Below are 14,274 nucleotides of genomic sequence, written 5' to 3'. Positions count from 1 at the left end.
TCCTCCTCTCTCTGCCTACTTGTGATCTCCGTCTGTCAAATAAATAAATACAATCTTTTTTTTTTAAATATTTTATTTATTTGACAGAGAGAAATTACAACTAGGCAGAAAGGCAGGCAGAGAGAGAGGAGGAAGCAGGCTCCCTGAAGAGCAGAGAGCCCGACGCGGGGCTCGATCCCAGGACCCTGGGATCACGACCTGAGCCGAAGGCAGAGGCTTTAACCCACTGAGCCACCCAGGCGCCCCAAATAAATACAATCTTAAAAAAAAAAAAAAATCTGCCGTCATGTCGACTAGCTCTCTGTGGACAGTGGGCCGCACTTGTCCCAGCTCCTTGTCCAGAGTTCATGGTGCTGGCCAGCAGCTTCCAGCTTCCCAGTGAGGGTGGAGGGGGGGCATGAGAAGCGGCTGCCCGGGTGGGGCAGCTGTGTCCCAGGCCGCAGGAACAATTTCTGGCCGCTTGGGAGTTCCCACTCAAGACTGGCTCAACTCCCGTGGGCCCAGCTGGTCCACCGGGGCTGTGTGAGGACTCGTGTGGGGAGGGGTGGTCAACTAAGGCAGGGAGCAGGCTCCCTAGTGCGACAATGGGTCTCAGTCCCCTTGCTCCCACAGAGGTCCCCATGGAGCTTCAGCTTTAGTGGACAGGGAGGTCGTGAAGACCAGAGACACGCAGGGGCACATGCAGCCCACCAACACAGGGCCGTGCACCCATGCCGCACACAAGCCACCCACTTGCCCTCGGTGTTGATGGACACGCCATGTGTGAGCCACACGCGTCCTGTGGCTCTCGCACACACAGCCCAAGGAGATCACAGTGCAGTCAATGGACTTTATTAGGAGGAGGGAGTTTTTCTGCTGGTCAGAGATGGGTTTGATGGCATGGGGACAGGATGAGGACCAGCAGGAAGGCACCTGAGACTCAGCACTCCCACATTAGTCCCTTCATGTCTGCGTGGAGGCAGGCCAGGCAGTCCACTGAACAGAGCCCACATCCTGGATGGGCAGCACCTAGCCACGACGCACCACCTTCAAGGGGCGGCTTCTCCAAGTCTCTTGGGGATGGTCAGTGGGCACTGGGAAGGGGGCCCGAGCCACGTCTCGGAGGGCGGGCCCAGCAGCAGCAGCAGCAGGTGGACCCTGGCAAGCGGGCCACGGCCAGAGCTTTCCTGCGACCACCGCTCAGCCGCTTGGCCTCACAGGCGTCCCTCTGGTCCCGCAGCCGGGTGTTCAGCTCCCTAGGGAAGGGGAGTCGGCGAGCTCTAACCTTTCCAGAGGCAGCACTCTGGGGGGCGGGGCATGCGGGCTCCGCTCTCCCTCAGACCAGAGGACGGGTGTCCGGCCCGAGCTGCCGCGTGAGGGATGGAGGACAGACACGCCCCGAGTGGGATGAGGCAGCGTCAGGAATGGCGGCAGCGGTGCCAACCCCCTTTCCCTCCCGGGCCCGAGCTTCCCCGCACCTGAGGAGCTCCAGTTGTCGCAGGAGACTGAGCTTCTCTTTTTGCATGTTCCTCGAGACTGCGACCACCTCTCTGCGGGAGGGACGTGGTGACCGGGGTGCAGGGAGGCTCCTGGGGCGTCCCACGACCCTAGCCCGCACAGACCCCGAGGGCGGGGATGGGACATGGGGGGGGAGTGCCCCAGACCTGTGCCCCCAAATTGGCCCCGCCCGCCTCACCCGCCGGCCCCACCCGCTCCCCGGGCCCACTGCTGGGGGCGCGCCTCCCCCCCCGACCCCCAGGCACCGTAGGGTTTGCTCCCGGCGGCCCTGCGCATCGCCCTCCAGTATGCGGAGCCGCTCCTGCGCGCCCTCCAGCTGGGTTCTCAGCGCCGCGTTGGCCAGCCACAGCTGCGCGTTCTGCGCCTGCGCCTCCAGCTGCTCGCCGGCCCGAGCCTGCAGCTGCTGCTCCAGCTGGAGGGTGAGGGGGCGTCCGAGTCGGGGAGGACCCCTCCACCGCCTCCTCGGGGTGCTGCGCTCACCCCGACTCCCAGCAATGCCGGGGCCGGAGGCACTGAGACACGGGGGACCTCAAATACACCGGGGAGGGCACGGGGGACGGTGGGGCCTGGGCTGGGCGGGTCGCACTCCCCCCGGCCGGGGCGGGCGGGCGGCCACTCACCTCCCGCTGTCGCAGGCCCGCGCGCTCCAGCTCCTGCTCGCGGCTCTGCAGCTCCAGCTCCAGGAGGCCTCTGCGCTCCTCCCGGGGGAGCTCCTGGGATTCGCGAGGAGCCCCTGAGCCTCAGCCGGCGGTGGAGGGGCCGGGGCCGGGGGGTGGGGCCGGGTGGAAAGAATTCAGGGAGGGCGGAGTCGGGGGACACGCGCGCCTGGGATTGGGCCGGGCCCGGGCGGGGGCGGGGGCTTCGCGCCCACCTGATTGCGCAGGCGCCGGCGCTGCTCGCGTAGCTGCTGCTCTGTCTCCTCGTACAGACTCCGCACCTCCCTCTCGTGCTCGCTCTCCCGCCTTCGGGGGACCGGGAGTGAGACAGCCGCTCGAGCCTGCCGGCGCTACAGACCCCCGCCCCGCCTTTACCGCCTCCCGAAGTCCAGCCACGCGGCCCCAAGCCTCGCCCTGGCGCCTGCCCTCACCGCCGCAGCGCCTGCTCCAGGCTGTCCCGCTCTCGGGCCGCCTCCTCCAGGCAGGCGGACGCGCGCACCAGAACGTCCTCGAAGGAGCCCAGCAGCTCGGGTCGCTCGCGCTGCAACCGGGTCCAGAGCGTCTGCACCGCTCGCTGCCTGCAGAGGGAGGGCGGGGGCTAAAACTGAAGTGGGGGCTCCCCGACCCCATCCCGAAGGCTGAGCCCGCTGGAGACTTGGGGCCCAGGATAGACCAGCCACGTTTGCTGCATACAGGGTATCCCTCTCGGGGGTGCTTTTGCCCCTGCCTGGGGTCAGTGTGTACAGGGCTTGCGGGGCAGCGGGGTGTCTTGTATATTCACAGGGCTGGGCCGGTTGCCTGCCCTTCTTCCCGCAGCCTTGTCGGCTGCCCCCTGAAATGCAAATTATGCGGGAAATCACGCTCAGCCCCTCCCAAGTGTCTCCCAGCTAACAGAGAGCCACTGAACTGGAACAGACACGTGGGGGTCGTGGACAGGTAGCATGCGCGGCGGGGACAGTAGAGGAGGGAACTGGGAGCCGGGTCAGCACCAACTCACTCGCCCAGAACTGGGGCCACCCCCAGCTGCTCCAGCGCTTGGCAGACTCTCTCCTCCTCCTCTTCCTCCAGGGAGCCCTCAGTGCCTTGCACATCTGACCAGCCCGACTCAAAGGTCTCCTCTAGAGCCTGGAAGGGCAGTGAGCCCTGGGCTGACTCCACCCCTACAAACTTCCCTGTGGACAGGGGAAGGTGAGATTACCAAGGCTGTGTGTTAGCACCCTGGCTCGGCCACCACTCCCCCCCCCCCCCCACACACACACATACACACACATCCTGTCGTTATTCTGAGACCAGTTTCCTGTTTTTCTTCCTTATTCTGGCCTGAATCGTGGCTTAGGAATGGGAGGTAACACCCGGGCCAGCGTGGAGCAAGCCGGGCTCCCAGCCCCACCTGGGTTTGGCACGGAAGTGAGGGGTCTAGGAGCGGGAGGGTCCGCTCCACTAACGAGGGGGTTCTCTGGGGCACGTGTGTATTGGTAGCAGTCTGTGCTCGACAGGGAGGCCATGGAGAGGCACATCTGCCAGCTGTGTCTGGTGTGGGCCCCACATGCGCCCTTGGGCTCTCAGTGTGGCGGGGGGGGGGGGGGGGGGGGGGGGGGGGGGGGCTCAGGGGCTCAGCTCACCCAGGCCAAGGCAGAACTCCCGAGCGGTGAGGAAGCCTGTGTGGGCCTGATCCAGGCTTTCGAAAACGGCCTCTAGCTGTTCGGGTGTGAGGGGCAGGTCGCTCTGCAGACCCTAGCCGGGCAAGGATGCCAGGGCTGAGCAGCCAAGGTCAGCCCCTGGCTGGGGCAGCCTCTTGGGTTGGGGGATTCACCTGCAGGTCATGCCGAGTGATGAAGCCCTTGGCGTCCTTGTCACAAAGCAGAAACAGCTCCCGGGCCTGCTCTAGCATCTCTGCCCTTGACCTCACGGCATCCCCCTCTTCCACTTCCTCCTCCTCCTGGGCCTCCCCAGCACCAAGCTTCCCAGGCCGGGCCATGGGGCTGGGGGTCTCTGCCATCACGTGCTGTGAAGTCAGGGAAGAGTTAGGGCCCAAGCAAAGCTCAAGAGAGATGAGGGGGGAAGAGAAGGGAAGGCAGAGTGGCCATGGGTGAGGACTAAGCTCGGGTGACAGGCACCGGCTGGGAAGATGGGAGAAGGCATGGCAGAGGTCCAGAGAGGATGTAGCTGGGGGCAGGACGATCACTTGGGGGTCGTGCTGCAGGCAAGGGGTGTCATGGGTAGGAGTGACGCAGGCTCCAGGCCTAGAGGCTGCAGCTGGTCTGGGGGGCGGGGGGGGGGGGGGGAGGGGCAGAGCAGGAGCAGCCGGGGGAGGGGGGCAACCTCGGTGTGGGGCGGGGGGGGGGGGGGGGTGTGGGGCGGGGGGGGGGGGAGCGGCTGTAGAAGACCTTGTGGTGGGAAATAAGGAGCTGGGAGCTCCTCGCAGAGAGCGTGGGTGAGGGTCTGGCCAGCCAGGGGGGAGGAGCTGAACGGCCCGTAAATTGGGCACCTGGAGACCTGGCTGGCGGGGCTGGGCCCGCGGGAGCGCGCGTTCAGCTAATCCCGGCTAAGTCATTAGCCCCTGAGTCGGGGCCTCAGAGGTCTTGGCCTCCAGCCGCTGGCGGACGACGTAAACTCCTCCCCTTCGGTCGCAGGCCCTCCCCCGGGGCCCCGGGCCCCAAGGGGGCAGATGCAGGGTCTCAGCCTGGGACCCCGATACCTTCCACGGCCCTGGTCAGGAACACGCCAGATTCTAGGCTTGATGGTCCTACCCCAAGCCCCGGGCACCTGTGGTGTGCCAGACTCGCCCCCTCCAGTTCGCGGAAACTTCGCCGGTCCTCCCTCCCCGCGGGGCGCCCCGCCCCCTAATCTGAGCCACCTGTCGTTCCCACTCGCCCCGGTCCCGGATTTCCCAAAGAACCCCCAGTGTGGCGACACGTCCCCAGCCTGGGGGACTCTGGGGTCCGCACCTCTCAGTCCAGGACCTTGATTTTCTCTCCCGCCCCTATATTCCCGGGGCGGCGGGGTATCGGGGCGCAATCTCCAAAGGGGGGAGGTCTGAGGAAAGGCGGGAGGACGGGACCGGGGGGCCAGAGCCGTCTCCGTCATCGCGCCGTCCCCTCGCCCCGGCGGGCGCCCCCACCCCCCGCGGTTCGTGGGCTCCCGGGACTGGAGGTTCATCCCAGCCGGAAGCTGAGCGGCGCGGGGCCCGGGGAGCGGGGAAGGAGGGCCGGCCGGGCGGGTGAGCCGCGGCGCCCACCGCCGCTCCGCTCCCCGGGACCCCGGCGTCCCCGCCCGCCAGACGCGAGGGTCGGCGCGCCCCGCGGCCCCAAGGGAGGAGGCGCGGCGGCGGGACCCCCAGAGGTGCCTACCTGCGAGCCACCTGCGCGCGGCCCGCAACTCCGCTGCTGGAAAGGCTGCGGCGCGCGGGGGGCGCGGGCCCGGAGCGTTCCCGCGGCCCTGCAGGAACTGAGACCCCAGCGGGGGCCGGGCCCGGGCGGAGCCGCAGCCGCCACCGTCGCTGTGTCTCCGCCTCTCGGCGCTGCCCCGGCGGCCGGGCTCTCGCCCCACACCTCGCCCTGCGCCCGAACTCCCGCGCCCGCGGCGTCAGTGCCCGCCGGACGGAGTTCACGGCCGGGCGCAGATGCCCCCGGTTGGCCTGGGGACCCTTCCGGAGCAGGGCTAAGGCGAGGAGCTAAGACTGTCTCGAGGATCCGGATTTAAGGCGCCAGAAAGTGTGTGCAAGACCCAGCCAGGCCGGAGACAGACCAAAATATCTTCAACTGGCTCTCCGGACTTGGGGGGGGGGGGGGCTTTGCTTTCTCGCCTCTGCCTTTCCCAATTTTGGTCTTTCCCGTGGTCAAACAATTAGCATGTAATATATTACAAAATGGTATCTAAATTAGCGGCATGATGTTGGGGTGGGGGCAGAAGGAGGTCCCCCTCCACAGCCTGCCCCCCCCAAGATTTCCTTCTGGGGCACACCCTGATTTGGGTTCCCCTTGTAGGAGCGCTGGGAGAAGGAGCTCGGTGGGGCTGGCGTGGGACATTCCTGATGAGGGAGAAAACCCATTCTCTTGCCAAAGGTCCCCCTCCCTAGCCCCAGCCCCACCCCTGCACCCACCTGGAGGGTGGTTGGGGGGTCTGGAAGCCTCTGCTTCTCCAGGGGCCTGGGATCCCGCTGAACTAGAATAGGTCGGGCCTACAGGACAGGACCTTGTGAGCCAGAGGGGGCCGGCTCCTGGCACAGGCGCTCGGGGAGGGGACCTGCCCAGCCGGCTCTCCCAGTCCTGCAGTCCCACCGTTATTGTTGGCCAGGGGCTGCGGCCACCGCCACAGCCGCCTGACACCAGGACGAATAGCTCCAGACAGCCAGACAGTCAGTCACCCGGCTCTGCTCCAGAGCCCCTCAGCCATGGGCCCTTTTAGTCCCCAAAAAGAGCTGGATCCTCTCAGACTGTCCAAAGCAGAGGACGCTTTCAGGAAACTATGTCTCCCAAGGGACAAGGTCCAGCCTCCTGGGGGGGGTGTGCCGTGTCAGACCTCACCTCGCCTGACATTCCATACCCCTCCCCTGTATTGGCAGGAGACCGGGCACCCTGTATGGTGGGGAGGTGGGCAGGGGACCAAGAAGGTGTGTATGCTGGCCAGTGAGCTTTGCCACGGCAAGGGGGGAGGCCCAGCGCCTTCCACCAAATGCAGAAGTGGAGCAGGTCCCCTGTCTCCTAGGTCCCCGGTGCTCAGCTCTAGAACCCCGCCCTCCAGAGCCACCCAACCCTGAGATCAACGCCCCCACCTGCGTCACCATGGAGTGGAGATACAGACGCCACCTTTTGTAAACATTTCTGGGTTTTTATTCAGCAAGGGTCTTGGTCCCGGTATGTCTGCTGGCCCTTGGAAAGCGGTGCCCGAGGGCCCGCCAGCAGACCTCAGGACAAAGCGGGGCAAACGTACAGGCCGTAGCCAGAGAAGTGGGCCAGAAGCCAAGAGGTACACAGGGGCCTTCGGGGAAGGCCTCAGGCCTGGCTGGCAGGACCAGGCGCCGAGCCCCAGCAGAGCGGGGCCCCGGAAGGCCCGATCTGGAGGAGAGACGACGGCCGGGGGGTTACACACAAGTGAAGGAGGCAGGGCTGGGCCGTGGCCTTTATTACATCCGCTTCGGTGAAAATAAATAATTCTTCACACACGTTCTTCGGCAAAACATGGCAAACGAGGAGAGTAGCAGGAACAAAGTTCTCAGGTGAAAACACCGCGCTGACTGGGGCACCTGCAGGTGCGGCCCGCCCTCCTCCCCACTTCTGGGGCGGGGCCTGAGGGGGCGACTAAGCACAGGGGAGGGGCGGACAGCAAGGCCCCTTCTAGCAGCTGGGACGGCGCATCTCCTCACTCCTGCAGGCGTGGTAGAGGGAGGCCCCGGAGTGGGGGGGGGGCTCAGCCCGCCCCAGGGCCCCGCCTCACAGGGCAGGGAAGCTGGGGGAGCCCCCGCCCTCCGCACCGGGACCCCAGGGGGCTGGGCATTCAGCAAGGGGGCAAGGTGGGTGGGAGCTGTGGGGGCGCGGGGGCGTGGCTGGCGGGAGCGCGCATGCGCAGGGCATCGGGCGGGAAGGCCGCGTCGGAGCAGAAAAGGCCCAGGAGCAGCTGGCGCCGGTACTCCTCCCACTTTGCCAGCGCGTCCCCCAGCGACAGGCTGTTGCGCATCCAGCGGGGCAGCGCCTCACTGTAGGTGGCGCAGGACAGCGGCACAGAGGGCAGCGACCGGGCGCGGCGCAGCTCCGCCTGCTCCGACAGGCTGCAGGGGGGAGGGACGGAGGGCAGGAGCAGTGAGTGGAGGCCCCCCCTTCCCCGCTGGGGCCCCAGGTAGACCCAGCAGGGAGCAGGGCTCACCTGGAGGGCAGGTGGCTTCCCAGCTTCCTCTTGGCGCGCATCACCAGGTACTGGCAGAGGCTGCCCGTCTGTTCCTTCATCCACCGGATGTCCTCGGGGACGTCGGGGAGCCACTCCAGCAAGCTGGGCGGCCAGGAGGCATGGCCTCAGGGTCTGTGGCTCAGCCCTCACCCCCATGCCCATCCTTCCCCGCCCGAGCCCCCGCTTCCGGAAACCTTGACATGGCACTCTGCGGCCTCCCCCAACCACGGGCCTTTACTCCGGGGCGCCTGCCACTCAGGGATGACCCCAGAGTTTGGTCCTCAGCGCCCCCAGCCCCCAGCGCCCTACTCCGCTCACCGGATGGTGAAGGACACCGCACTCTCCAGCGGCAGAGTGTAGGGCACCATCATGGCTGCGGCCAAGCGCACAGGCAACATGTTGGAGAAGGTGGTCAGCAGGTCCTTGGGCTCTATGCAGGCCTCCAGCAGGGCTGGCGGGAGCAGGAGGGAAGCTGACCGCAGGCTGGGCAGGCCTGGACCCCTCTGCTCCACAGCTTTCCCCCCACCCAGAAGCCCCCTGCCCCACCCCACCGCCACACACCTTCATCCCCCCAAGCCAGAGGCCCCCATCCCCCCTCACCGCCTCCACACACCTTCATTGAGCCGCGAAGGCAGATGGTCCAGGATGTGATCCTCCCGGGACGGCGGTAAGTGGCCGTCCACTGGGGCCACCTGGGCGTCCTCCACATCCTCATCCTTGAGGGGAGGCTTGTGTGCAGGGGGCAGAGCCAGCAGGGGGTTGGGCCGGTTCAGGAGGCCTGTGTGGGGCCCCCCAGACAGGCGCTCAGCCCCGCAGAACAGACAACAGTGCGGAGCCACCGTCCCAGCCCACCCGCAGCCCCTGCTGGGGGCACCCACGCACCGTTGCGCCTCAGGAAGCGCAGGCCGTCCCTGTAGCCCTGCTTGCACATCTCTCGCAGCACCTGAGGCGGCGGGTGGCCCGTTGGAGCAGGCGGCTGCCCTGTCCGGCCCCTGGCGGCCCCGGCACTCCTCCCCTCCACCAAGCGAACTCGGATCCAGGCCCGACAGGCTGCCCCAGGGGACAGGCCGAGCGGCCACAGCTCTGGACCGAAGAAGCCGCGGCTGTGCGGCTCCGGCCCCGGCCCCCGGGAGACGCCATCGGGCACCTTGCTCCCAGACGCTGGGTGAGGAGAGGCCCTGCACGCCCCACCTCCTGGGCGCAGGCCTCACCCCGGGCTAGGGCAGACTCCCCCCAGGCGAGGGTGGTCTCACGGTGGGTGCCGCAGACTCACCCCGGGCTCCGGCGGGAACAAGGCCTTGGACAGGCGGTACAAATTACGCAGGTTGAACTGGATGCTGGTGTTGGTGACCCGGAGCTCATGGATGTTGGTGGAGATGTCCTGCGGGCAGATGTCACTCTCCCCCGAAAAGGGGGACACGGTGATGGTGTTCTTGAGCTCATAGAGTGGCAGGTTGTCTGAGATGCCGCCGTCAACATAGCGCTGCCAGCGGGACACACGGTCACGTGGGGCGGGGCTTCAGCGAGCTGGCCCACTGGGCCACCTGGGGCCCCACCCAGTGGCCACTTCCTTTGTGCCTTTCACCCACTGGGCGCTGGGCATTGGCCATAGGCCTGCCTGGCCGCTGGGCAGATGGCTAGAGCACGGGCGGGGGCGGGGGGGTGTGGAGATGCCACCGGAAGTATGTCTCCCTGAGCCCTGCCTGCTGTTGGGCAACCGGGGACGTGAGGCAACAGGCCATGGAAGGAGAAAGGGGCTGGGGGAGGGGGGGAGGAGGGCACAGCTGGCGCCCATGCCCTTCCTCTTCCCCACGGCCTTGTCCCACTGCTCACACAGCGGCCAACTCTTGTCACCCAGGAAATGTGCCACGGAATACTTACTACGCCCTGGAGGGAGGGAGGGATGAGGCCACAGTACACAGGGATGAAGGTGCTGCAGACATTGGCCTGTGGGGCAGGGACAGAGGGACAAGGAGGGGGTGGTGAGCAGAGGCCTGGAGTTCACAGTGCACCCCCAAAGCGGCCCCAGCAGGGCCCACCTGGATGAGCTCATCCTTGGAGCCGAACTGGGATATAATGACGTTCTCGCCGTCAGAGACACGGGTCAGGGAGATGCCCAGGCGCCCACTGGCACGCTCGTGGCTGTCATCAGGCAGGGTCTTCACCAGGCAACCACGGATCGTCTTTACCAGGTTGAAGGAGGGGTGCAGTGGACCCAGGAACCGCTTCCGGGCTTCCTTAGACACCTCGATGATGTTGGCACCTGCCTCGCCTGGGTCAGCAGGGCCAAGGGTCAGGGGCCAGCCCTCCTGGCTTAGCACACCCGCCACGGGTCCATGCCCGGAGTCCCCCAGCACACAGACTCATGGCATCTCCATCTACCCTGGAGAATTCCCAGTGTCCAGCACGGGGCCTGGACCACAACCGGGACTTTTGCTACCTGCCCCTGGAGAGACAGAGGCAGGCCACCACCCAGGGAGGGCTGACAGCTGCGGCCAAGGCCTGCCCTCTGCCTGGTATTTCCCAACTGCTTGGCCTGATCCATGAGTCACTCATTAGGCCTGGCCTGGCCCCAGCCTGGGAAGGGGGAAAGCAGAGGGTCAACCCTGACCAGCCCTAGCCTTCACCCACTTGGCCAGATCCAGATCCAGGCCTGAGGGCATGAGGCTGGAAAGAGTGGGGTCCCACCACCCCTGAGAAAGCCCGACTGTGACCCACTGCAGCCAAGAGGAAGCTCCTACCAAGACTCTTTTTGGAAGCCCCTGGCGCCGGCTCACACCGGGGCAGAGCAGGGGCCCAGGAGTGGTCACAGACTTGCTGGGCCTTGGGGAGGAGCTGCAGACCGCACCGTCCTAGTCAGAACTGGGGCCGGCACCTGCCGTGCTGTGGGGGCTGCAGCTCCCCAAGACCACTCATGAGAAACAGGCTTCTGGGGCGTGGGAGGACGAGGCGCTGTGGGAGCCAGGTGTGTCCGGAGGCCAGCATGCATGCACAAGAGAACCCCTGGCCTGAAGGCTTCTGAGGGAGGGAGGGGCAGGGCCATGGAGGTGCACCCCCAGCTCCCAAGGATGCAGAGCTGTGCCCAAAGGTCATGGGAAGGGGACAGGGGTGAGCCCTGGTCAGGCTCCTGCTGGGCAGGACATTCGAGAACCTGATGACGCTCTGTCACCTTGGCTGCCCTAGTACGCTGGGGGCTGGGCACCATTCCCAGGACTCCCTGAGGACTCAGTGTGCCGTAAACAGCACCAGCGCGCGCCTGCCGGAAGTGTGCGTGAGCGGAGGAGCCCATCCCCGCACACAGACCTCTGCGGTCCCGCCCACGGGGCTGGAGAGCTCAGAAGCACCTCCCACCCCACGGAGTGGGCAAAAAAAAAAAACGTTGACCACGGCTGAGGACCCAGGGCCCCCGTGGGTGGTGTGCAAGGAGGGAGAGGAGTGGGGAGGGCTTGCCATGCCCGGCCTGAGCCCTAGGACTTCTCTTCCAGATCCCCTGGGAGGCACCAGGCCACAGTACCCAAACGCTCTTAAGGGGCCACCACCATACAGGGCCCCGGGGCCATGGTAGCCTGGAACAGCTCAGCCCCAGGACACGGTGACCGCTGGCATCCAGTCCACTGCCGGGCTCCGGGGTGGTGAGGCCCCTCCCCCGGCTCTCACGGCCTCGCCCACGAGTTACTTTCTCTTCCCGGTGAAATACCCCTGCGGCCCCTGCCAGCCCCTCCAGCCTTTGCGCCCGGAGCCTCGGTCCCGGAGGCGCGCACGGTCGCACCCCAGTCCCCGGACGCCTCCGAGCAAAACAAACCAGGCCCCGCCCCCGGGCCCGCTCCCGGGATCGGATCTTCGGGATCCTCGGGTGCTGGCGCGGGCAGAGACCCCTCCTCACCGCGCCGCGGCCGGCCGCTCCCCCAGCGGAGGGACGGGGTTGCGGGGCGCCGCTCTCCGCCCTCGACGAGCATCCGCCGGCCTCGGCTCACCGAGGCGCGCCCCCCCGGCCCCGCTCGCCCAGGCCGGACCCCCGGCGGCCCCCCGGCCCCGCTCGCCCAGGCCGGACCCCCGGCGGCCCCCCCGGCCCCGCTCACCCAGGCAGGCTCCGGTGACCAGCGCGGTGGCCGTGAGCGCCCCGGCCGAGGCGCCGTAGATGTGCGTGGCGTTGGCCACCAGGAAGGGCGCGCGCTCGCGGAGGCAGGAGGCCACGCCGACGTGGTAGACGCCCAGGAAGCCGCAGCCCGCGAACGAGATGTTCCACGTCGCCTCCTTGGGGAACATCGCTGCGGCCCGCCGGGCTCCGGGCTCGCCGCGCGCTCCGCTCGCTCTGGGGTCCGGCCCGCCCCGCGACCGCTCCCGCTCCCCGTCCCCGCCGGCCGAGGCGGAGACGCTGCGCGGGGCGGCGGCGGCCGCGGGGCTTTTAGCGGGGGCGGGCGGGGGCGGGGCCGGCACGCGCGGCCCAATCCGAGCGCGCGGGGAACGGCCGCGCCCTCCGGGGGCCCTGGAGCGCCGCCCCCGGCCCCGAGACCCAGTGCCCCGCCTCCGGGGGCCGCGCGAGGGGACACACGGGGGCCGGGGGGGGGGGGCGGGGAGGGGCGACCTCGGGCCTGGGACGCCTGGAGTCTGGGGGCCCGAGAGCCTCCTGCCAGTCTGGATACTTGCGGGGGGAGGGCCACTGGCGTCCGGGCGGCCGCCGCCCCCTTCCTCTGGGGTCGGCCTCCAACAGCCACGTGGGACACTGACGACCCCAGGCCGGGACCCCCAGGACCGACTGACTCGTCCACAGACTGACCCATAAATGTCTGGGGGCGGATGCAAACCACACACAGCTTTCAGAGGAACACCAGCGCCCCGGAGCCAACCTGGCCTCAAGCCCCCGCCGCCTGCCGCCGCCGCCCCTCCGCTGGGAACTAATCTGGGTTTACTTCATTCGGGGTGTGGGTCTACTTGGGTCTGACCCCGGGCCCGCCCCGCTCGGTGCCGCAGCAGGTGGAGCATTCCAATGATGTCGCCTCCGCCCCTTTTCCGCATTTTTCTCTGGACTGTAGGGCAGGCATAGGCTGGCTTGCTTCCAGGAGCCGGCCTGAGCCTCACCCCACCTCCCAAACAAGGGGCTGGTCTGTGCGGGGTGGCGGGTGGCGGGATGCCCCTGTCTCCCCAGGAACACCCCTCCCCAGGCAGGAGCTTGGCTGAAGACCCAGCCAGTGCCAGGGCTACGGAGGTCTGGGCTGCGGCTTGGGATCGCCCCCCTACCCAGGCCCAGGCTGAGAACGCAGAGCAAGGCTTCCTCCACGGGACAGGGCCATCGGGGTCATGCCGTCCATCCCTCAGCCTCTGACCTGTCAGCCACCGGACTTGGCACCAACAGTGTGCCTGGCAGAGGGACCCACACAGGAGAGAGCAGTTGAGCAAGGTCAGTCCAGACGGAGCCCTAACTGGGGGTGGAGGTGGGGAGACATTGTTTACGTAAGGTCAGAACAAAGCCTGAGAGAGGATGGAGTGTGTGGGCAGTTAACCCAGGAGGGACACAGGGCTGCTGAGGCTGTGCCATGCAGAGGTGCTGGTGGGGAGGGGAGCCAGGCCTGGGTACTGGGAGAGAGGAAAGCAGGAGGTATCTGAGTAAATCTGGTTGTTAGTGTATAGAAATGCAACTGATGTTTATGGCAGCAACGTCCACGAGAGCCAACCTCCGGGAAGAGCCCCGATGTGCATCGACAGATGAGTGGGTCAAGAGCACGTGGTCTATATATATGCAACGGACGGTTATGCAGACATCAAAAAAGGAAATCTGGCCATTTACAGCGACGTGGATGGAACTGGAGGGTGTTATGCTGAGCGAAATAACTCAGAGAAAGACAATGATCGTATGACGTCACTCACATGTGGAATTTCGGGAATGAAACAGAGGCGCACAGGGGGAGGAAGGGAAAAACAGAACAAGGCGACATCAGAGAGGAAGACATCAGAGAGGAAGACGAGCCACAGGAGACTCTTAACTCTAGGGAACACCAAGGGCTGCTGGAGGGGGGGAGGAAGGGGGGATGGGGTAACTGGGAAAGTAAGGAGGACACTGGTGGAATGAGCACTGGGTGTTATACGCAACTGACGAATCATCGACCTCTACCTCTGAAACTAACCATACGCTATATGTTAATGAACTGAATTTGTTTTACTTTTTAAACGTATTTTATTTATTTGAGACAGACAACATGAAAGAGCACCCGTGGTGGGGAGGGCCAGAGGTAGAGGGAGA

General features: G+C 66.5%; 2 protein-coding genes across 3 annotated transcripts; both read right to left on the bottom strand.

The window, feature by feature from the left end:
• Positions 1-815: 815 nt before the first annotated feature.
• CRACR2B (calcium release activated channel regulator 2B) lies at positions 816-5,746 on the bottom strand. 2 transcript variants are annotated; one of them, XM_046014320.1, is made up of 10 exons: positions 5,504-5,661; positions 3,967-4,158; positions 3,776-3,887; positions 3,151-3,325; positions 2,585-2,731; positions 2,369-2,459; positions 2,118-2,210; positions 1,743-1,909; positions 1,458-1,529; positions 816-1,235 (listed from the first exon to the last, which is right to left on the bottom strand). In XM_046014320.1, the coding sequence occupies exons 2-10, from the start codon at positions 4,150-4,152 to the stop codon at positions 1,064-1,066; spliced, it is 1,215 nt and encodes a 404-aa protein (XP_045870276.1). In that variant the 5' UTR covers positions 4,153-4,158; positions 5,504-5,661; the 3' UTR covers positions 816-1,063. The 2 variants fall into 2 exon arrangements, with proteins under 2 accessions (XP_045870276.1, XP_045870277.1); XM_046014321.1 differs by lacking the exon at positions 1,743-1,909 and having other exon boundaries at positions 5,504-5,746.
• Positions 5,747-6,962: 1,216 nt separating this feature from the next.
• PNPLA2 (patatin like phospholipase domain containing 2) lies at positions 6,963-12,423 on the bottom strand. Its single transcript, XM_046017223.1, has 9 exons — positions 12,116-12,423; positions 10,076-10,308; positions 9,918-9,983; positions 9,310-9,519; positions 8,919-8,979; positions 8,650-8,814; positions 8,355-8,487; positions 8,016-8,138; positions 6,963-7,920 (listed from the first exon to the last, which is right to left on the bottom strand). The coding sequence occupies exons 1-9, from the start codon at positions 12,300-12,302 to the stop codon at positions 7,650-7,652; spliced, it is 1,449 nt and encodes a 482-aa protein (XP_045873179.1). The 5' UTR covers positions 12,303-12,423; the 3' UTR covers positions 6,963-7,649.
• Positions 12,424-14,274: the final 1,851 nt, after the last annotated feature.

The sequence above is a fragment of the Meles meles genome, chromosome 8 (genome assembly GCF_922984935.1).
Source record: "Meles meles chromosome 8, mMelMel3.1 paternal haplotype, whole genome shotgun sequence".
Classification (NCBI taxonomy): Eukaryota; Metazoa; Chordata; class Mammalia; order Carnivora; family Mustelidae; genus Meles; species Meles meles.
The sequence above is the reverse complement of the archived record's forward strand: the minus strand, read 5'-3'. Positions and strand labels throughout refer to the sequence as shown.